This window comes from Gossypium hirsutum, chromosome D13, assembly GCF_007990345.1.
Source record: "Gossypium hirsutum isolate 1008001.06 chromosome D13, Gossypium_hirsutum_v2.1, whole genome shotgun sequence".
NCBI classification, from domain to species: domain Eukaryota; kingdom Viridiplantae; phylum Streptophyta; class Magnoliopsida; order Malvales; family Malvaceae; genus Gossypium; species Gossypium hirsutum.
The window spans coordinates 58,810,580-58,833,377 of record NC_053449.1 but is presented as its reverse complement, the minus strand read 5'-3'; the positions used below and the strand labels follow the sequence as shown (position 1 = coordinate 58,833,377).

Genomic DNA, 22,798 nt, shown 5'->3' with positions numbered 1-22,798 from the left:
GACTTCAGTTTTATACTTATTTTGCACTTTAGATCAGTTATAATTATCGTATATAGGTCTGCTATATTATTTAGTTTTAATAAATTATACCAATTGAACAAATTCGATACCTTTCTTACTCATCTCTGACTGTTATTTTTAATATGATCATCAATCATTCTCGTTCGTCAAGAGGAGCAGAGTTTTGAAAATTTTATCACCTTCTAAAATTTTAATTAAACAAGAATTAAGAGATAAAAAGAAATGTGCTTAGGCTTACTAGTCCAGCTTCAATGAACAATAAATGAATCTCAGCAAGACTGAAGAGCAAAAGCAGTATTTACTATACGAGCAGTTTAACACCCGCATTGCCATGGCGATTTAAGGCAAGTAGGCTGCCTGAATTACTGCTCGCAATCTCCACTTTCTCTTATTTTTAATAAAATAAATAAATGTCCCAACCTCGCCCAATTAAATCCGCTAGATAGATCCCCTATCACAGCGAAACTTGGGAACAAGGTTGAAGGGATTTGATATTGGGAGCTGCATTCATCTCCTTGGAAGGTAATGATTTAGCCAAGGAGCCAAACTCCAGCCCCGTTTTCAATTTGCAAAAAAATAAAGCAAAAGAGAGAGCAAAGAAAGAAAGAAGCGGCTAGGGTTTTCCTTCGTCTATGTTGACAGAGAGAAACTTGCAAACCCTAACGCGGCTCAACGAAGTGAGAAACGGAGGATGATTTATATATATAGCCGGCCTGCAGAGGCAAAACCCTTTCTGCCCTCTAGAGTCTATAATTATAATCCATTAGTCCACTGAAGTATTAGCAGCTGGGCCTTTTATGATTTTCAATTATTAAGCCCAACGCAGTTTCAATATCTTAGATTGTTTGATATGTCAAAATATTCATTATACAAATTTTTAACCGTAAAAAATCTCTATTAACCTTCTCAATTTTGATAATAATAATAATTTAAAAATAATAATAATTTAATTTCTATCAGTTTTGAATGTGAGCAACTAAAAACAATTCATTACGATGTTAGTGTTTTTCGTAAAATTTACATTTTCTTATTGACATAATACCAAATTTAACCTTGAAAATTTACACATGCAATTTAGTCTTGATTTAACAAATTTAGCCTATAATATTTACACACTATTTAACAAATTTGATCCTATTTAACAAATTTAGCCTATAATATTTATACATTTTGTCAACATTTATAAAGAATATATAAACATTAAGGGCTAATTGGTTATCATACCAAACAAAATTTAACAGAAAAATATTATAATTAATTATCCTTAGTTGCTTACTTTTGAAATTAAATTGGTCAAAATTTTCACAGGGACCAATTTACTTAAATATCAAATTTGAGAGAGATTGGGGAGTTGTTTTTACCATTTTTAACTCACAAAACTTTAACTCAAGCATAGTAAACACTTACCAAATATTAAACGTAAAAGAAAATACAAGCACTTGGAATTTCATGATTTTATTAACGTTCATGAAATTTTATTTACTTAATTTATGTTGAAATTCAAAGTTAAAGCATATTTTGGTCGAATAAAATTATAGTGGATAAAAAAGAGGGGTATGTTCGGGATGTATTAAGCGATTTCAATTCTCCTTCACCGTGTAACATTTCCATTGCGCATGAGATTCCTTCTTTCGTTTTGGCTGTGAACTGCGGTGGATGCATTTGACGACTTACACCCCAAAAGATCATTAGTTTCATCGTTATACTAAAGTAACTCAGCTCACAAGCAAGCGTTGCCTGTTAAATACAGGATAGGATACAGCATACCATAACATCCGAACACGGAAACCATGACACAAATAGTTTTAGTGCCCATTCAAATGAAGCTGAATTCCCGTTCGTCTCCAAGCCACAACACAAACAGAAAATGAAATAGATAATATGTTTTTAACAACAACTAAACATAAAACTTCCAGCTTTAGAAAATAAACGCAGTAAGAACAAGCCCTTCAGCTGAATACAACCTAAAACTAGAAAGTCAGGTGACTCCCATTTGATTACTGAAAAGGCAGCTGACTCCCATTGATTAAATGTTCATCGGTTCAGGACTAGGAGCGTTCAGTATATCCAATAACGAATGCTGCGGCTCCAATTCGTCGTGCCACAATTGAAGTTTATCACCAGGGTAGAAGTTCCTTGTCACTCCGTCGGAGTTGATCTTCAACACCACAAACACAACAAGGTTAAATACAACTCTGAATTCAAACTACACAGTCAACTGAAACAATGAATTCAAACTACACATTTAAGAAATATTTATTACAAAGTATGTGCAAAATATCTTACAACAACAGTGCGAACAACACCTCCACTAGCACCATCACGAGCAATGGCGAGCGACACTGCCTTGACCACTAGTTGCTGCAATGAAATTTCATAAAAGAATTAATAGAAGTATATGTAAACCTTTCTTTTTTAAAATAAAACATAAAAAAAAAAAATCTTTTTTCAATCTTGACTAAAACAGATGTACCTCAGCTTCCTCCTTTGTCATTCCTTCCTTCCACGCCTGATCAAAAAACCCATATAGGTAACTGGAGCCAGATCCTGTGCAATTTATGTCAAATCAAATAAGAACCATTTTTCTGCATAAGTACTACCATATCACTAGTTAATGGTCCCATAATATTTTTAACCGAACTCCAAATCCTTTGGGTTGCCAATAGTAGAAAACAAATGATCTTGAACTTTGTAAAAGAATAATTACATCTACTTTCATCAGTTACCTAATCAGATATTTTGCTCTGATCTTAAATTACTTGGAACAATTATATCAGTTAACTCTCAAGGTTAGATGAATACATTGAACATCCTCAAGTTAACACCAAATTTATTAGCTGAATTAAGGTAAAAACTAAAAAGAGGGCAACCAACAGTCTGAGCAATATGCAAATAAATGGGTAGGACTAAACAAGACTATATAAATGTCAAAGTCTATATAAACATGCATATCTACTAGAACAATGCTAGTTAGCATTTCCATAGCACTCCGCAAAACAATTCAAAATGAAAAATGAACAGAACAATATACCTCCAATAGCAAAAGGCTGCTCAATCAGTGTTCCACCAAGTGGAATTCCATATATTTTACCACCTTCATACTTATCCCACCCTCCAACAATAAGACCAGTTTGAAGCATGTTCTGATAATAAGATTATAAAACTGAGTTCAGAATATGAATGTGATTTATAACTGGAAAAAAAAATTGATCACTTGCTCCTAGAAATATATATCATACAGACAAATAAGAAAAACTAAAGTATATTTCAGTAAGTGTACATGCTGATGCATTCCAAAATAAATAGTTCTTAAAACTTAACCAAAAACATTTGCCATAAAGGGAAACGACAATGATGACTTTCTCACAAACTTAAGGGATGGTAGATTTAACTTTCAAACTGTACATAGATATACAATGGTGCACATCCCCTAAATATCCCATGCAATTAAAAAGAAAAAAGAAGAAAAATATTGACAAAAGTGTCGGGCAACTTTCTCAGTGGCAAGCTCAAACCTTGTTATTGTAGGATAGTAGCCTGATAAGGTTAGCAGCAACTTTGACAGTTGCAGGCTGCCCAAGTTGTATCCTGTTCGTGCAGGGGAAAACAAAAAGAATAGATGAAAAAAAACTTCAAAAAAAATGAAATAGTCATGCTAGAAAGTTGAAACTCAAAGCAATTTCATGAAGAGTGGCAATAAGAATTGCACATAGAATAATACAACCAAGAATGCACCGATCACGTAAATGTAACACAAAAGGATTGAGAGTTGCAAAATGCTGAAGCTAATCAGTAAGAGTTATGCCGGCAGGTGAAAAACTAGAATAAAGTCAGGGCATTCTTCTATCAATGAAGATTCCAAAACATCCAAGACTCTTGAAATTCTAGCATTGACTTGGTATAATGGCATAAACGGATGTGTAAAAGCCTAACACGGAAACCAAATTTTATTGAAAAGCAAAATAGAGAGATATAAGAAAGCACTAACGTATGTTGATGAAGGAAATAACGGACGTAGTCAGAAACAATCTGAGAATCAGCAGCCTGCAAACAACACAATCATTTTTTTCAATCATATCCAAAGAATCACATAATTTGATTTCGGCAGAAAGTAAGAAGAAAAAAAACAAAGTAGGCGAAAATTAAATTATATAGTGAGATTGAGTTGTAAAGTAAATTACGGATCCAGAACGGCAAACGTAGACGTTATCCGTGAGCTGTGTAATTTTGTCAGATGCCCGATTAGCAACATACATCCCTAATCGATTAAATTAAACCAAAAAAATCATTATTTATAGATTCAAATCCCTAATAATAAAAGTAATAAAGAAGGAAAAGGAAGAAAGAGAATACCGGTGCTGGTACGAGAGTCGGCGCCGAGGACGACACCGCCATTGTAGGTGACTCCGATGATTGTTGTGCCCATTGAGTGAGGGGCGTTCACGTTCATATCCAGATCCATTTTGCCTTTCACAAAAAGAAAAGAAAACAGAAAACCCTAAATCCTAATCTGAACTTTGCTTGGCTTCAAATGTTATGAGACCTTTCTTCAACCACAGCGCAACACAAGACTAGGAAAGAGAAATCCTTTTTCTTTTATACAGGCCTAACCGAACCTCACTGCCTGACTTGTTTCTCAAGTCTATTTTGCTTCTTTATATAATATATATATATATTAATTTTTTAGCTAGTTTTTTATTATTATTTTTAATTATATTTTTTGAAATGTTTAATTATAATTTCTTAATTTATATACTTCATTGTAATTTTTAAAAATTTATATTTTTATTATTCATGTCTATCTGTGCATTACATTCGTAATTCACAAGAAAGATCGAAAATTATTGGTGGTAAATAGGGATGGTAACTAGGTAAGTTGGGGTCAATTTTTGCTTGCCCAACCCTTATTTGACCCTGACTCTTAAAAGAAAAAAATTCGCCACAAACCCGAAGACTTGACTGTACTCCAAATTTAATTTAATTTTTTTATTTGTTATTTTGAAGTAAATAAGAATAATTTTTTTAGTTTAGTATATTAATTTATTTTTATTTATATATTTATTTATTAAAAGTAAAATTTTAATATAAGTATATACTAGAGGTATTTTTGTAAATATCCCTAGACGAAACAATTTTACCTCAAACTCGACCCCGACCTAATTATTTTTATAATTTTACCCGATCCAACCCACCCGAACCTAATTTATTTTTTTAAAAAATTTGACCTTAATGGATTGGGTTGATTAGAACCTGTTGGATTTAGGTTTTTTTTGCGATCTCTAGTGATGTAAGAGAAAGAGGAGGTACTATATATAAGGGGTTGAAGAAAAGCAATAGATAGTGCAAAGGTAGTGTTATCTTATAGGTCTAGAGGGGTGTTTACGAGAGACAATCATAGAATATGTGTCTTCTTTTTATTGATGGGCAGTCAATTAACATAGACATTTCATTAAGTCGACTACACAACTTAATGTAATGGAATTATAATGTATGTCAATGACAAATGGTAACTAAAAAATTAACTCAAGGTAAAGGAGATAGAGCTCAAGCCCAAAGTGAAATAGTGAAATATTAATATAAGATTTATTTTTTATTGGTATCTTAAATAGTGAAATAGGCTTTTTGGGTCAAGCTTGAAATTTTTTCGGGATTTGAGCCACAACTTGGTTTGGGGTAACCCATGGCCAACTCTAAAATGGATGGATTCAGAGGAAAAATGGTTTCTCACGAGTTAAGTATCAAATTGAACCTTGAGCTCAAATTTAGATACCTAATTGAACAAAAAAAAAGACTCTTAGATATCAATCTCAACCTTCAAGTTTAAGTGGCAAATGTACATTTAACCTAATATATATATAATATTTCATTAATTGATAAAAGCAATAAATTGAAGTTTAAGTTGCCACCAGTGCAAACTAGAGGTGCTCATGGGCCCGGTTAGGGCTGGGCCCATAAAAATTTTCGGTCCGAGCTCGGCCCGGCTCGAAATATGGGCTTGAAATTTTGCCCAAACCCGGCCCGAGAAAAAAATATAAGCCCGGGCCCGGCCTATTTTTTTAATAAATACCAAAAAATTTATTTTAAAAATTAAAAAAAGTATTTTAAAAATATTTTAAAATTAAAAAATAATAAAAAAAAGTATTTTAAAAATATTTTAAAATTAAAAAAATTTTAAAAAATAAATATATTTATTATATCGGGCCAGGCCGGGCCCGGGCCAAAAAAGTGGTGCTCTTTTTTTGCCCAAGCCCATATTTCAAGCCTATATTTTTACCCAAACCCTCCCATATTTTGGGCGGGCCATCGGGTCGGGCCGGGCCGCCCGGCCAATGAGCACCTCTAGTGCAAACCTTGGATTAATCTACTTATTAAGGCTCAAACTTCAAGTTTCAGATTCTAGCCCTACAATTCTATTCAACCCATGTATAATTTGTGTTCCGCAATATGCAAGGTACGTGCTTGCCATCTTCTCAGCCAATGTTTTTCACAAAACTATAACTACTTAACACTTCAAATATGCAACTTTTTGTAGATTTCTTTAAAAAATTGCTTGCAAATAATTATAGAATCGAATGACCATTCATGGATACCTTTACCAATTAAGTGCATTTAAAATTTATTCTTAAAAGTCTCTTACAAGGGTCAAACCAAAATTGAAAAATGATTTGAGCAAAAATCTAATTTCACTCCATTAAAAAGTATGAGTAAAGGTAGAAATTTGTTAAGTATGACTCCTATTTCAGTTAAATTTGAGAAATAATATTCTAGTTAAACTCTATTTATTTGTTTCAATCAAACACTGATTAGTTTAGATTATTTTATTATTATTTGACATATGAATTTAGCCTATAAATAGACTCTTTTACAATCTTAAAAAAAAACTCATTAGATTAGAACGCATAACACATTTAGAGAATTTTGTGTTTACGTTTTCAGGGTTCTTTGTTTTCGAGTTTTCGGGGTTTAATTTTTTATCTCCATCTTTTTGTACTCTTCGTTCTTTTGTCATTATAGTAAAATTATCTTCGCCCGTGATTTTTTATCCTCTTAGGAGAGATTTTTCCCCGTTAAATTTGTGTATTCAACTTCTCAATTTCTTCTACTATTTTTATTTGTTTGTTGCTTAATCGGGACGATCCTAACAAACTACTTTACTCTTAGTTCATGTAAAAAAAGTCGAAGTGCTTGTAACAAACTATACAAGTAGCAAGTCAATTGAATATTATTGTTACCAATACAGGAGGATGTGGATTCGAGCTTGCTGAAACGCGTTATCCTCCTATTTAAGGGTTGGGATGAGTTATGGGTAACACTAAGCATTATATCAACTTAGAAACTTTTAGATATATATACAAGTAGCAACAATCAAAATATACGAGAATTTCATTACATGGCAATTCATTAAAACAATCAATCTCATGAATTTTAAATTTAAAATCTCAAAATTCCCAAAATCTTCTCTTCCATCCACAAGAATTGAATAATGCATGCAAGCGAAAGGTGAATGGGTCGTTTAATTTCCTTGTAATTTCACTTTTCAGCTTTGGGTGAAGACGAAAATAATTGAAACTTGTTTAGTACACACATGTAAAACTGATGAACCCCACTATTAAACATAATATAATAAAATTTCAGCTCAGTCCTTAATTTTATTTTAAATTTAGGGTTATCAGTCGTTCAAAACAACAACCTTACTGAGAATCCACATCACCAAAGAGAACTCAAATGCAAAGAGAGTGTGAAGCAATCCTCGATCCAGTGCATACCCAAACAGCGTTATCCCCTTGTTGTTATGTTGCAAATACGACACTGCATGCATACAAATCCAACAATAACTAGCAAGTAATAACATAATATTCCATGTAAACACGTGATTAAATTGTAAACACATGCATATTTACTGTATAAACAAGTCCTAAATGTATTGACATTGTTTACTTTTTAATACTTTAGATTCAATTTATGAATATAGTAGGTATAAATGTGTTTATAGTTTAATTTACAAGTTTTAAAAGTGCTCCACGGTAGTCCAAACTGGCATTTAATACCTAAATTAATGGCTAAATTGATGAAAGGACTTGATTGATATGATACAGATCAACTTTGAAGATTTAATTAGAATGTTTTAAACTTAAGAGATGAATTTAAATTTGGGAAGAGAATTTGGGTACTTTTGGCGAAATTAACCCTATATATATATATCTCTCCATGAAACTAGGTATAGATAAAAACTGACCTAAAGCTTGTCTTGTTTGAAAGTTGGATGGATGTTGTGCGGAAAAGCTGATGAACATATCGGATGAGTCATCGGAATCAGTTTCATTGCACGTAGATACGGGTAGGAAGCCGTCGTCTTCTTGTTTCCCTTGCTCTACTCCGGCCATTGCGCATGTCATACTCATATGCCATCTACTAGCTACGGCTGCCATTCCTTGGGCTCTATGTGTGATTCTTGCCGCACCCAACAAGCACAAGAAGAAGCCACTCAGCTGAACCGTTGAACAAACCTTCATCACCCACACACAGTATTAATTCATCAGTGAAAAATTATATCAAATTTCCAAGAATAGTGCAAGTTAAGGTGCTTACCAGTAGATCACCAGAATTGAAGAAATTTTTATCTGATTTTGAAGCCAAAACCATCAACAAAGCTGCGAACTGGCTAGCAGTGATGACGACTAAGGAGGCAATAATGAAGAAACGATACCTATGGCTGGTGATGGCCAACTGTTTCCTGATCCTAACATGCTCTTGAAATATATCGCCACCATCAGACCCACACCCTTCGAACATCTTGTGGAGACCTTGGAATCTCAGTATCTGTAGCTCACAAGTCAACCGAAACAGCACGCAGACGAGGAGGAACACGCCGGTCCTATAAACCCACGACCCCAACACCAACACAAACGCGATGGAGTTCAATGGGAACCCGGAGCTAACATAAGGCAACGATATCTTCACGGTGGAGAAGAAGATGATCTTATGAACAACTTCAACGAAGAAAGAGGGTAAGAGTATGCACGCCAGGTAACGAAACGCCTTGTCCAGCTCCCTCGTATATCCACGTCTTACGAACGTCGTATCTTGCTGTAAGGCGTCGAGGAACAAGAGCTGCCTCAACCCGTATCTTCTGAAGAAACAGGACAGTGTGAAAAATCCCAAGAAAGCTAAGGCTGATTCGGGGAATTGAACCAGGAGATTGAAGGCGGTGGTTTCAGTAGGAAATGCGATGGACAGGTCTTGGAACCAAACGGGAAGGGAGCTTATGATGGGGACGAAAACGGCGAGGAGGATGAAGGTGAGATAGGAAACGAATTTGCCTGTGCTGGAAGAGTGATCTAGTGCACACCAACGGAGGCTTATTCTGAAGCTGCGTAGCTCGTCGCAAAGCAAGGACGTTGATCTAGCATATGATGGTCGGAGTAGCAAAGGTTCATTAAAATAGTCGGTGTCGTCGCCGTGGTCGAAATCGGACTTGCAGCCGTTCATGATATCATTTGTTTTCATTTGCTTTTAATTACACATAGGGAAATTAATTATACTATAGATATATGTATTAGTTGTGTGAAATGAAGGGTTGATGGCAGGGTGAAGCTCAACCTCAAGCTCAAGGTCAAGGAGCCTGTGATGGAAGGAAGCTTTTTTGGTTATGAAGAAAGCAACTTGTTTAACAGCATTAATTAAGCAGGAAGGATAGTTTTGGCCAAAAAGGGAAAACTATAGGAAGGATGGTTTGCGATGGCAATACAAAAACCTATATATTGGCAGTGGCATCGTATCGCAGCAATGAGCAAAATTTGGCCCGTGAGTTTGAGAGTTATTTGAAGCTATACCTGAAGATGTTTGTGTTAATAAAAGAAGTTGATACAGTGGACCAATGGGAAAGAAAATAATAGTAGAAATGAAAAGGTGTAGGATGGCGGCAGCAGCTGCAGTAGAGAGGCCAATGGCAAGGCTGACATTGATTGCACGTGAAAGAAAAAAAAAGGAAAAGGTAGGGAGGGGTGGTTTCCGGAAGGAAAATGAAGACCACACCAGGTGGTGTGATTGCTTCCCACAATTTCATTTTGTGTGCTATCAGTGCATCCACTTGTCATCAAAGTTGTCTACATTTCATTCATTCATTTCCTCTGTACACTGTTTTGCTGTATACTATGGAGTAATTTCTACTTTGTGTTATATTGGATTTTATGTTTTTTATTAAAAAAATTGATACATAAATTAATTTATTATTTATAAATTTCATCCAATTTTTCTGTTAAATATTAATATAATTGATAAAATAACCACAATTCAATTGCAATGCATTTTCAAGATATTATTATTATCCGAGATTACTTAAATGGCATGAGTTTAAATCTAACCATTTCCTCCCCTCCAATATTCCAATTATAAAAGAAAACATACACCTTCCATCAATAAAATAATACACTATTTAGTTTATTAACTCGTATGTATGTGAGCTTTAAGTATTGGTATGTTGTTTAGGAGTAGATATCTATGATACCTCTTTCCCTTCCTCTTAAAATATAATATAAACTTTGCTTGTTTAGAGTTAAGGATATTGGTTCGAACACCCAAATTACCTATTCTCAACAAGACTACAAAGAGAAAATGTATTTATTTCCTACTAAAGATTTTGGTCTATCCATATTCTCAAATGATTTGTTTTTATCAAGTAAAAGGAAAGATTCCTGGAATGCAACTAATCATATTGTAAGAGTAAAATGTAACAATTATATCTATCTTCTATATCAATGTGTGTATAATCATAAGTTCCTAGTAAGACATCTGAATGTTTAGTCAAAACAACCAACAAGAATCAAAACTGCTGCAAAAATCCAGAGCTCAAGCGTTCCTATAGTTTACCTACAGGCAACATATGAGATCTTTATAGAACACCATAATCGATTTCATTGCTCCATGTAAGAATGCATTTTATCCAACCACACCACTTGACTCTACTTTTTCCGTCACTTTCTCAATCTCAGATACAGATATCACAGGGCTGGAGCTCCTGAGTATATCCTCAGCCATGCTACCACTTGAACTTTTTACTGCATCGCCAACTCCTGAATGCAAGGGGTCCATGATGGGGCTAGATCTAGAAACATGCTCTTCCGGTTGTTTTGGCTTATTCAGGGCTTGGCAGTGCGGGCAGTAATAAGTTATATATGGGAAATCCTCCTTCCTAGCAAGTCCTGAACAAAACCCCCAAAGGAAATACAGTTTGAAGCTTAATATTCCTATGAAAGAAAACACCAGATATCCACAGTGTACGTGTGTGAAATTGTGTCAAATCAGGATTTGAAGATATAACTGCAAAACTAATGCCACTAACCGTTGTGCCTGTGGCAATTGCCACATATAAGTGCATATGATTGTGTTGGATCTTCCCCTACAAGCAAGGCAGCAATTCGAGCAAGCCATCCCCCATCCTGTACGGAAGGTCCCTGTGGATGGTAATGATCAACAACCAGTCGATCATGCTCAGAAGCTTGAGGACCCTCATTCCCTACAGGATGAGGTGGTGATCCTTCATTAGAATGCACCAATGGAGTGCTTCCCGTACTATTGGATCTACTGTGCTTTCTTTTTCGAAGTCCACTTGAAGGCACTATCTCAACATCGTTGCTCCTCCCCCCTAGGACATCAAGCTTAGATTCATCTTCAAGATAGAATTTAAAACCTGAATCTGCACCCAACTTAGATGCAAGGATAGTTGCAGCAGCAGCCTTTACTGCTGGATCAGGATCATATCTCTGCATCAGAGTACTTTAAATAAGTTTAATTTGTAAATAATATCATGCATTCAAAAAATTACTCAATGATCTAGCTCATGAGCAAATAAACAAAAACTAGAAACCTAAAATTTGTCCATTGTCTTCATTTTCAAACCAGGCTTTTGCTTACATTTTACTTTAGTGACAACTTTTTCAAAACGATCATGCAAAGCAGAATACCTTATATAAGCAATAATTATCCCAAAGTGATTCTGCAAGCAATGCCAATAACAGTTTCTTTCCACAATTATTCAAAATAAGGCTCTAAAAAATACCTTCAACCTAGTCAAATAGCTCTTCTTCTACCAATCCAAAAGGTGGCTTACACTAGGAAATACTTTTTGCAACAATATGTACCAGGGAGGTTTTACCTAATGCCTTCTATTTCATGGCAGTAATAGAAGAAGAAAGTTCAGGTAGAATTCAGCCAGAGGGCTTAAAAAGACATTTTAGGAAACCAATTACTAGTTTTCTAAATTACCTGAATAAGCTGTTGTGTAATGTAATAATTTGTCTTCTCCTTAAGTTCATCAATTTTTGCTCGCCTTTCAGCACGAAGATTTTCTAGAGTTTTCTGGTCCCTCTGGTCACCTATAAGATAAAATCACAAATTAACAAGATTACACACAGTTTAAGAAACCACAAATAGTATAAACTTGTTAGATCAAAATATTGATATATCATCATTGTACGGTTTAGTATGTTATCATCTGCACAGTTCAACTTCCAGGGTACAAACTTCTTTCAAATAATACAACCCTACGTAAAGAAATAAGTAAAAGATGAAATATAAAATAACTATGGAACGCTACATATGTTGTCAATCAGAGACAGCTTTGCCTAAAATGACAAGCTCAGTAACAGAATTAAGAACTCTTTGCGCTTCAATCAAAGAGAGGTTTGCCTAACATGGAAATGCACTATAAGGATTCTGGATCAAATGAAATATTAGTGACACAAGAGCTGCTACATCATGCTATTTTACTATTGTGTTATTTTATTATTTGTCTTAGTCATTATTAATTATCAAACATTTAGATTAGTGGCTAGGATTACTAGTCATCATTAGCGTTTAAATCAGAGAGAGCATTCCCTAACTTGGAATTGCACTAAGATTTAAAGAGTTTCTATTCTTATAACTATAATTGCTATGTTTTACAATAAGTTGTGGATAAATTTGGAGGGGGAGGGGAGAATTTCAACTGTAGTAACCGTAAAGACCATGATAGATGCGCTACAGACTCAATCAAGATAAATGCAATGTGACCAAAAATGCAATCTTGATTGCACTTTAAATCTCCAATTGAGTTGTCAGCTCAAAAAGGTAGAATTTTAAATATTAAGGGCATTCAGACTAATTGTTAAAGACTGAAAATGATGTTGATCACAATTTAAATCCCCATTTAAGTTTTCAGCTCAGAAAGGTGGAATGTTAAATATTAGGGGCATTCAAACTAATTGCTCAAGACTGTAAATGATGTTAATGTTCAATACTCAATAAACATACTGTCTTACAGTTTCAAATTGCCTATCAGATCAATCCTGTAATTCTCAACTTTAATTTTCTCAAATTATATATATAGTTGAACCAACTCATGCAGTTTAGGAACACACTTCGTACTAACAACCTTAAGGTTTTTAACTCCTATCATATATACCTCTCTAACCACTTTTAAAGAAGTTAAAACCTCCAAAGGCAAACCTCATGCATCAATTAACATGACACAAATCTAATAGATAAAAGAAATAAGTTATAATATGTAAAACAAAAAATTAAAGCCATTTCCAGCATGCAAGTGTAAAGCATGAGAACAGCAAAATATATAGCAAACTTTCCAATAAGAGAAGTCATAGGGATATTTCCAATAAGAGAAGGTTAGAACTTCTCCAGGCTAGGTATATATCCATGCACAATACCCTACACAGTATTATTGCCAATGTTATAATCTATCTAACCAACAAAACCTTAATTCACAATAGCATATCAGCCATGATATGCAGCAAATCAGCAAGTTTGAAGTGTCTATACCCTTTCATTTCCTTTAGGTGGGAAGAGAGGAATCCTTGTATTTTTCTAATTTGGGTATAGGTGCAAGGTCACTAACCCTATTATGTGGGTTCACCCCAGTTGTAAATATCCAACACCTACTACCATTTAACATCATAAGCAACAAAATATACACAAAACTAATCTAAACTTTAACATGATGAAAATTCTGTAAGATATTAAGTTACTTACACATCCTTGTGATTTTTACAACTGCAGAATAAACAACGGAAGAAATAACAGGCAAAAGGAACATCGGGGAAACCCTAAATGCCCTCATCTTCCAATCTAAATCCTCGGATCTTGTCATCATAATGGCATAAGCAACTGCAATAACCTGTAAATTGACAAGAAGAGAGTTCTTTGAAAAGGAAGACAGATATTACAAGAAGTTTCACAATTTCCATCTCTTTTTTCCCCCTAAAGTTAAATAAATAAGAAAAGGCCATTTGGGCAGCACTTCTGACAGAGAACCAAATCACTAATGATACCTTTCACGAGCTTTTCGGAATAAAAGATAGATAGTACATACATGTCAAATTAAATAAAATAATAAAGTTGAGCAATGAGTTGCAGACTGACATAGAGACAAAAAAGATGAAATAGTGGATACCTCCAAAACGACAGAAAATACAATGAGATGCCTAATTATTGTCCTCCAAGCCTGGGATCTTCTTTTAATTCGCGCGACAACAGCCTTCTCTTCCTTGGTAATATGTTCAAGCCTCTTTTCGAAATTGTCCCCGCTACTACCAAAAATTGCATGCCAAATACGGGAGAGGACTCCCTTGCCTTTCTTCTTGACTACCGGCGGCGGCGGACTCGATTCTTTGCTTTCACCGTCGGAAACGCCTTTGTCCTCCGCCATCGCTCGCTGTCGCCTTTTCAAACACAAATCAATCAATCATACACAAAGAAATAATGTTACTTCATTGTACGAAAAACCTGGAAATTCATTTCATTTTAAATTCAAGTAGGAAGAGATACCTGGAAATTCTCCTCTCCTTCCCTTTGGTAGTATTTGCCTTTATTATTATGAGAGATATATATACATAAGTATAAATCTACAATAGTTGAAAATAAAAATTGCAGATCTGATCTTTTTCTTCCTCTTCTTCCTCCTAATTCTTCTTTTCTTCGCTCCCAATTAATCTCTTTTTCTTTTTTATTCCTTTTCTACAAAGTGCTATAAAAATAATATGGCTAAAATGTATTCTAAGCCCCTATCCTTTACATGCATTTAGAAATCAGTTTCTCTGTTCTTTTTTTAATTAAGTCCCTCTTTTTTAAAAAAAATAAAAAAGTTTCATTTAATGCTATTTTTTTAATTTAAAAATATAAGTCCAATTATGATCGTTATTAAAAAAATTCTATTAAATTTAGGTTTATCACAAAAAAATATTATTATATGACTATCTGAATATTTTTTTTTTAATTTCAAAATGTCATGCTAATAAATTTAACAAAAAAATTAACAAAATTAATAATTAAATTTTAATTTTAAAATCTCAAAAGTAAAAATATTCAATTTATAGAAGATTTATATGAAAAATAGGTATTCAAACCATGCAACTCTTTGTATTTAGATATCTAAAGTTCTTTTGGGGTCAAAATAAGCACCTAGAGTTTTACCAATTGTTAACTCTCGGTAAAAAAAAAAAGAAAAACCTCTAAACCAATTAAAATATAACATGTGGTATTTTTAATTAAATAAAAATATTTAAAATTGAAATAACAATATCATCCTTCAATCTTTCTCCTTCCATCTTCATCTCCATCTTCTTCTTTATAAACAAATTTCTTCCATTAAAATAAACCCACATTTTCGATATTAAAATAAATTATCATATTCTTTGCCATTAATTTTTTGTTTTTTATTTCTTTAATTTTACTTAATTTTAATTTTAAATATTTTATTTAATTAAAAATTACATGTGTCATAATTTAATTAGTTCAGAGGTTTTTTTAACAAGAGTTAAACTGTTGGTATTTAAAATGGTAACAAAATCAAACTTTAGATACCTACTTTGACAAAAAAAAAAAGAAAAACTTTAGGACATTTTTCACATTAAAATTGTCAAAGTTTTTATATTTAGTGGTAAAAAGTTTTCAACTTTGACCCTTTTTTTTTAAATCCGTTATAGATATAAGGAAATATTTAATTAATTAAATTATTTAAAATAATTGAGGTCAAAGTGTACAAAATTTGACTTCAAAAATGTTAACTATGACATGTTTTCTCACAAATTATTTTTTTTGTGAATAAGAAAACTATTATACTCTCTCTTCTTTTTTCCATTAAAATAAAAAAATTAAATTGTAACAAGTATAATATATAAAAAAATATTTTTATTGGTATAATAATGAGAGAAATTAATTATAACTAGCAATTGGGTCATAATCTTATGCATGCATGTCAAAGCTAAATATTTAAAAGCTTGTGCATATGAGAATTTTGAAAGTTAAAAATTTTAATAAATAAAAACGTGTTAAATTTAATAAATGTTTAATTAGAGACGAAGACAGAATAATTTTTGTAGGGGATGTATGAAATTTTAATTTTTTATAGTTTATATCTTTATCATTTTTAAAGAATTAAATTTAATTTTTATAATTTTAAGGGGGTGTAAGTGTAATTTTACCTTTACTAATTTAAAATTTTAAAAAATTTTAAAAATTTTAAAGGGTTTGAATGACAATTTTTTATTTTAAAGGGGCCAGAGCCCTTGCCAACCCCCAGAATCGCCTCCGTGTTTAATATAATTTAATATTACTTTTTTTACTTACCAAACACTCTTAAATTTTATTTTATTTTCACTTCATCCTCCCGTTCCCCCCGCATTTCCATTGATCAAGCACACCTTGAAAAAAAAGGAGAAAATGAAAGAAAAGTGTATGCTAGTTTATAATTATATATTATTCAAATATTTTATTTTATTTTCTTTTCTTTTGTTTTCAATTTTATCAGGTAAAAAAAAATACTTTTTATTTTATTTTATTTTTCATATTTCATACAAAGCACACTTAATGGAAGAAAAATTATAGTTTTCATATTTTTATTTTTCTACCCCTTCAATTTTTTATATTTCTAATTTTTTTCTCTACTCTAAAAAGCAAAGTCTTGGAAAAAAAATACGGCCAATTGATTTCGAATGACAAAATAATCGTTGATGGGTTGATGGAGTTGACACGTGGCATGTCACATGGACAAATTGCCTACGTGGCATGTCATGTCAACATATGTTAAAAAAATATATTTTTTAAAAGTTATAAACAAATTTATAAAAATCCTAAAAATTATAAAGAATTTTCTATCTTACACATCCAGAATCATTTTGAATGTGGACAACTATTTGTTTAAGCTCATTCTAAATGTAAAATTTGAATATTATAAATGATAATTTAAAAATCATTAAAAATGGTAAAAGATATAAAATAGTTATTAAAAAGATAAAAAAAATATTGAGAATTTTTAAGATTTAATCCTAATATTTTCTATTCAATTATTTAAAATTTTTATTCCATTTGTGATTGTTTTATTAGTATTTTTTCTTTTTAAATATACGCTGATATGGACGTCAATAACTCGTCCGCATGACATGACACGTGTTAATATGTTAATGTTATTAATAGCTAAATTAGTCAACTAATGATTTTTGTTAATGAAATAGTCTAATTGTTATTTTTTCGTTGAGAAGACTTAATTGAGTGCATATTTTTCCTAATGATAGTATGGAATTTTTTTTAAGGGCTTTTTAGATTTTTTTTTTGTTTTTCTTTAACATAATTATATTCAAAATGTTACTTTATATAAATTTGGGCAAACTACATAATAGTCACTTTATGTATGGTTAAAATTGTATTTTAATCACTAAACTTTAATTTGTTATGAAATGATCACTGATGTTATCAATTTATAATATTTTGATCACTAAACCGTTAAAAATCATTAACGGTGTAACGATAAACTGACATGTCACGTTAAATCATCATATTAGACAAAATTTTTAGGTCAATTTATTTAGTCAGTCCTTGTATTTTTTTTAGAGCAATTTAACTTTTTTTTTTCTTTTACCTATCTCCTAGCTTATGTGTTTGGTGGATAAATCTTTACTGGTATGATACCCATTTTGTTCCCCCTCCCCCCCCAAAAAAAAAAAGAATACATCAACATATTCAAGAATAAAGACTGAGACCATGGAATTAAAAAAAGAAAAAAAAAACTTTTAAAATAACAAGCTGCTTTTGAGAGAAAAAGTAATTCTTAAGCCAAAAATTGATCCAAGAGTTTTTTTTTTTTCTGAAGCATTCTCAAAAGTGTATTTCTAAACTAGCCCTAAATAAATAACTTTTGGAGTTAAAAATACTTTTAAATCCAAATGTAAAATATAATATTATATATTTTAATTTTTATTCATTATATTTTAACATTTAAAATATAATTTATATATTCGAATTAAATTTTATAAATAATTAATATTAATTACTTTAAAATATTTAAATTTTATATTTCATATATTAAAATATTAACAACAATTTATAATAAAATATTTTTTTACATTCTTTCTAAAATATCGTAATATTAACTAATTTGAAAAAAAAACAGCATAACAGCAGAAGATAGATTACAGAATAACAGCAGAAGTGAAAGTATCAGAGTAGTGGCCGACTTAATCAATGCAGAGAGTAGAACATGGAAAAGAGACTTGATTGTCAATACCTTTAATACAGATATCGCAAAGAAGATTCTGCGGATTCCACTTTCAAAGACTGCCCAAGAAGACATCCAAGTATGGAGAGGGGAGGCTACTGGAGTCTTTTCAGTTAGAAGCGCTTATAAACTATTAGAGAGGGGAGCCTAATGCTTATTTACAGACTGATACAAAAAATTTCTACAAGAAATTATGGAATCTACAGTTGCCCTCAAAAATTAAAATTACAGTATGGAGAATAACGTGGAATTACATATCCACTTTCTCTAATCTAAAATCGAGAAGAGTAATGACTGAGGTCCGTTGTTTGAGATGTAGCCAGGGCGAAGAAGATAGCATCCACGTCTTCCAAATGTGTCCTATAGCAAAAGAAATATGGAGTCATTTGAACTTTTCTTGGGTACTTAATGACAATCATGGTGATATATGGAGTTGGCTTATCTGGGTATTCAGCAAAGGGACAAATGAACAGTGCATGGGATTTTGCTGCGGGCTATGGGGAATCTGGACAAGCAGAAATAAGTTTATATATGAAGGAAAATATAGTACCAGTTGGGATATATCGAAGCAAATTCAAAGTTATATTTCAGAACTAGAAGGTGTTAAAGAAAGGGTACTCACTTTGGCAACCAGTACAAGGCCTAGACAGTGGATACAAAGGGCGAATAAGGCCATCTTTTTCGATGCAGCGTTTGATTCACAAAACCACAGACCTGCGTCAGGTCTTATTGTTAAAAATGAGGCGGGCAGAATCGTTGGAGCAAAATCGATCCTTCATGACAATGTTGCATCTCCGTTTGCGGCGGAAGCATATGCAGGATTTCAAGCAACAAGGTTAGGGATCCAGTTGGAATATTATACTTTGGATATAATAGGAGATTCAAAAACAGTGATAACAAAATGTCAATGTGGAAACCGGGACAGATCAGAAATAGGAGCAATTATCAGCGATATTCAAAGCTTCAAAGATTTATTCCACAAAATCAGATTTTACTTCAACTCAAGGTCTGAAAATATTGAAGCACACAGACTAGCAAAAAGAACATTCAAACGGGAGTGGAACAGTACCTAGAGGGAGAGACCTTAAGATCGATTGGTGAAGACTCGGAGCCAAGCTGTTTGGGTAATCCAGAGTAGAAAGGAAAGGGGATAAGATTTTGGCTTTTGGCATCAAGAAATGACGATTGAAATGAAAGGGAGGATGCTGTTTGTAAAAGTAATCTGATAAGTAAAAGATTTGAAAGGATTTGCTTTTACTTTTCAGTTGTCATGGGCAGAGGAAAAGGCAGATGGATTTATGAAGACAACTGACCGATCAACTGGAATTTTGAATTTGTTTATTTTATTATTTTACTTAAGGTGGGCTAAATTGATGTAAGCCTGCTTTTGCTGGTTTTGTTTCTTAGGTTTTGTTTATTGGGTTCGACCCAAGAGACGTTTTTGTTTTAATTTTAAGGTGTTAATCCAGTCGATTTTTCAAAAAAAAAAACTAATTTGAATATTATTTAAATACATATTTGTTATTTTATAACACTATGTCTAAAATAGATATTTTATTTTTCAAATGTATTTTTTGACAGCAATATTGAACACATAGATCTTAAACTAAACTTTTCAAAATTACTTCTTAAAAATATTTTTCTACAACACTTCTCAAAAACAATGCTAAACTCGGAATCGAAGAGGATGATAATCGCAATGGAGAGGTCGCAAGGATTTGGAATATAATCTTAAAATTGTGTCCTACAAAATCGATTTTATTATTTTAGCAATATTTTTAAAGTAAATTATGAGTAGAAAAAATTATAAATAATAGAATTACTATGAGTGATCCTAAACATTTTTAGAAATTACTCACGCTTAAACAACAACATTTCATTCTAATGAATTTATTTAAAAAAATCAAATAATTGAAATATATATTGGTTTTTCAAAAACGTTGATCAGTTGAGGAACAAGAGAGTTAAACCGATGCAGTTCAAAATCATCTCCATGCAGCAACTTTGCCATTTCATCTCTCGGTGGACATGCTTGAAAGACACTTTGTAACACCTTTAAAATTTTTAGACTTTAAAAACAGTAATAAATCAAGATTGTGTATAATTGATGTTTCGATAAAATAAAATAAGGAAATGAAAGTGATAAATGAGAAGGTTGAAGAGTATAAAAAAAAAGTTGAATCGAGAAGTATGTTGTGGTACACTAAATTAAAGTAAGGACTAAATCGTAAAAATATAAAAAGTTTCAAGGTTCAAGTACATTTATTCAAAATTTGAGGGTTGAAGCATAAATAGGAGAAATTTGAGGACCAAAAGTGAAAATAACCCAATTTCTTATTAGATGAAACCGGTGTGCATGTACCAATTTGAATAGTGGAGAAATATGAAGGACTAAATCATAATTTTATCAAATTAAGTAACAATTCAATGAATGAATTGTAGTGAATGTTGAAGGGTAAAGTAGTCATTTCTCAAATAAGATAATTCTCATGAAATTGGTGTTAGATTTTTATTGGTTAAGATTATTTTATTATTATTTTAATATAAGATATTTTATTATTTAATTAATAGTTAAGAAAATAAAAAGAAAAGCAGATGGAAATTTCTCATCTTTTTTCAAGCTTATGTCCACCATTCTTTAAGAAAAGAAAGTTTTGCTTTATTTGCAATTTGGTATTTTCTATCAAAATTAATCATTTTCACCTAGAAAGCAAAGGAGTTTTTATAACCACCAAGAGAGAAAAATAATAAGAAGACTATAAAGAGTAAGAATATTAATTTACCACCAAGAGAGAAAAATAATAAGAAGACTATAAAGAGTAAGACTATCAATTTAGATTCAAGAAAATAAAAGTTGGAAGAGAGATAAAATCAAGCTAAAGCTTGATTCCAATAGAATATGTAACAACCTGTTTGTTAGTGGTATCGAAAATGGTGGTTTTGGGAACCCCGTTAATGATCGAGTCCATAAATATTATTATTTAATATTTACAAGTATATTATAATGTTATATTGAATTTTGATTCAGTAATTTTATTAACCGGTTAGTAATTAAGATACAAGGATTAAATCATAAAAAATGTAAAAGTTAATCGTTGTTGATTTTTACTAGTTAAAAGGCTTAAATAGAAAATTTTCAAGGTTTAAAATGGAAATTAGGCCATAATGTAATAGCATGGACGGTTAGAACATAATTTTTAGCATTGTTTGTTAAAAATTAAAGTCAATTTATTGAACTTCAAACATTAATAAAAGAAAACTAAAGTGGAAAGAAAGAGAATAACTTCACTCCCATATTCTCCACTGAATTTTCCTCCATTGAAGAAGGATAAAAGCTTCAAAAACTTTCAAAGTTTGGCCCTTGTATGGTAAGTGTGTTCAAGCTAGTTTTTCATAAATTTTATATTTTTGTGATCATTGAAGCTCGATTTAGCAAACTCATGTGTTAGTTTAAAAAACTATTAAAGTTTTTAAAAGCTTCCATTGTTGTTTTTGTGAATTTTTATGTTAAATGGTTAGATTTCAAGTGTATAGATGAAAAATGACTAATTTGAAAAGTGAAATTATTGTTTTTTTTAAAAAGGACTAAAGTGTAAAAAGTGTAATAGTGGTGTGAAATTTCTATTTTAATGAATTTTAGAGAGTCATAGAAGGATGTAATTGAAATCAGATCGTAAAACGAAGCTCAAATGTGAAAGTTATGATTGTTTCGGTTTTATGGACTAAATTGAATAAAATGTGAAACTTTATGGAATTTATGAAACATGAAATTAAAATGTCATATGCATAGAATAAGATGTTATAAGGTAATTGAAACTACTAAATTGGAATGAATTATCGTATAGATTAATATTTGAATCAACTGAAAGTTAATCGAGGGAAAAGGAAAATTGTTGAATAGTCCCTATAATTCAAATCATTAGTAGTTTTTGTAGGAAGTTCATATGGTATAGTTATATATGTAAATTCAATGTATGCGTTTGAAGTACGAATTTATATAGTGGGATTATACATTGAATTGTATGCAAATTAGTACAAAAAAGTGAAAATGGATTGAATTGTAAAGAATGGATTTGATGCGTTAAATGTGCTCAGATGAACGTAAGAAAGGATAGGATACAATTGGCATGCCAATAGGGTTATTTTTGCATTGTACAAGATATGTAAAAGAGATGTTATAGAGTTTACTAATGTACAGAGAATTCACTGATTATGTTGGAATCTTGCATTTGTTGC

At 31.8% G+C, this 22,798-nt stretch overlaps 3 protein-coding genes, 1 long non-coding RNA gene and 1 other non-coding gene across 5 annotated transcripts; all 5 read right to left on the bottom strand.

The window, feature by feature from the left end:
• Positions 1–242: 242 nt before the first annotated feature.
• On the bottom strand, positions 243–380 carry LOC121226054 (small nucleolar RNA snoR77). Its single transcript, XR_005923951.1, has one exon. It is a non-coding gene; the product is annotated as a small nucleolar RNA snoR77 (small nucleolar RNA).
• Positions 381–1,812: 1,432 nt separating this feature from the next.
• On the bottom strand, positions 1,813–4,670 carry LOC107888373 (proteasome subunit beta type-6). Its single transcript, XM_016812460.2, has 8 exons — positions 4,375–4,670; positions 4,203–4,279; positions 4,010–4,065; positions 3,537–3,609; positions 3,053–3,164; positions 2,495–2,568; positions 2,308–2,382; positions 1,813–2,179 (listed from the first exon to the last, which is right to left on the bottom strand). The coding sequence occupies exons 1-8, from the start codon at positions 4,481–4,483 to the stop codon at positions 2,048–2,050; spliced, it is 708 nt and encodes a 235-aa protein (XP_016667949.1). The 5' UTR covers positions 4,484–4,670; the 3' UTR covers positions 1,813–2,047.
• A 2,670-nt stretch (positions 4,671–7,340) lies between these two features.
• Positions 7,341–10,042, bottom strand: LOC107888372 (uncharacterized). Its single transcript, XM_016812459.2, has 3 exons — positions 8,611–10,042; positions 8,258–8,528; positions 7,341–7,830 (listed from the first exon to the last, which is right to left on the bottom strand). The coding sequence occupies exons 1-3, from the start codon at positions 9,526–9,528 to the stop codon at positions 7,691–7,693; spliced, it is 1,329 nt and encodes a 442-aa protein (XP_016667948.2). The 5' UTR covers positions 9,529–10,042; the 3' UTR covers positions 7,341–7,690.
• Positions 10,043–10,749: 707 nt separating this feature from the next.
• Positions 10,750–15,045, bottom strand: LOC107888371 (uncharacterized protein At2g24330). Its single transcript, XM_016812458.2, has 6 exons — positions 14,839–15,045; positions 14,465–14,732; positions 14,044–14,188; positions 12,286–12,395; positions 11,363–11,783; positions 10,750–11,222 (listed from the first exon to the last, which is right to left on the bottom strand). The coding sequence occupies exons 2-6, from the start codon at positions 14,717–14,719 to the stop codon at positions 10,960–10,962; spliced, it is 1,194 nt and encodes a 397-aa protein (XP_016667947.2). The 5' UTR covers positions 14,720–14,732; positions 14,839–15,045; the 3' UTR covers positions 10,750–10,959.
• Positions 15,046–18,496: 3,451 nt separating this feature from the next.
• On the bottom strand, positions 18,497–19,933 carry LOC107888370 (uncharacterized). The gene is made up of 2 exons (XR_001681357.2): positions 19,185–19,933; positions 18,497–19,067 (listed from the first exon to the last, which is right to left on the bottom strand). It is a non-coding gene; the product is annotated as an uncharacterized lncRNA (long non-coding RNA).
• Between the last annotated feature and the right edge of the window lie 2,865 nt (positions 19,934–22,798).

What these genes read in the sequence shown, in the direction of transcription:
- LOC107888373 (XM_016812460.2), bottom strand. Translation starts at nt 4,483, where the DNA reads ATGGATCTGGATATGAACGTGAACGCCCCTCACTCAATGGGCACAACA. An exon ending in TATTTCCTTCATCAACATAC is followed by an intron (nt 3,610 to 4,009) that starts GTTAGTGCTTTC and finishes CTGCACGAACAG; the next exon opens with GATACAACTTGGGCAGCCTG. An exon ending in TGACAAAGGAGGAAGCTGAG is followed by an intron (nt 2,383 to 2,494) that starts GTACATCTGTTT and finishes ATTTCATTGCAG; the next exon opens with CAACTAGTGGTCAAGGCAGT.
- LOC107888372 (XM_016812459.2), bottom strand. Translation starts at nt 9,528, where the DNA reads ATGAAAACAAATGATATCATGAACGGCTGCAAGTCCGATTTCGACCAC. An exon ending in TCAATTCTGGTGATCTACTG is followed by an intron (nt 8,529 to 8,610) that starts GTAAGCACCTTA and finishes TGGGTGATGAAG; the next exon opens with GTTTGTTCAACGGTTCAGCT. An exon ending in TCAAACAAGACAAGCTTTAG is followed by an intron (nt 7,831 to 8,257) that starts GTCAGTTTTTAT and finishes GTATGCATGCAG; the next exon opens with TGTCGTATTTGCAACATAAC.
- LOC107888371 (XM_016812458.2), bottom strand. Translation starts at nt 14,719, where the DNA reads ATGGCGGAGGACAAAGGCGTTTCCGACGGTGAAAGCAAAGAATCGAGT. An exon ending in TATTTTCTGTCGTTTTGGAG is followed by an intron (nt 14,189 to 14,464) that starts GTATCCACTATT and finishes GTCAATTTACAG; the next exon opens with GTTATTGCAGTTGCTTATGC. An exon ending in TTACACAACAGCTTATTCAG is followed by an intron (nt 11,784 to 12,285) that starts GTAATTTAGAAA and finishes ACTCTGATGCAG; the next exon opens with AGATATGATCCTGATCCAGC.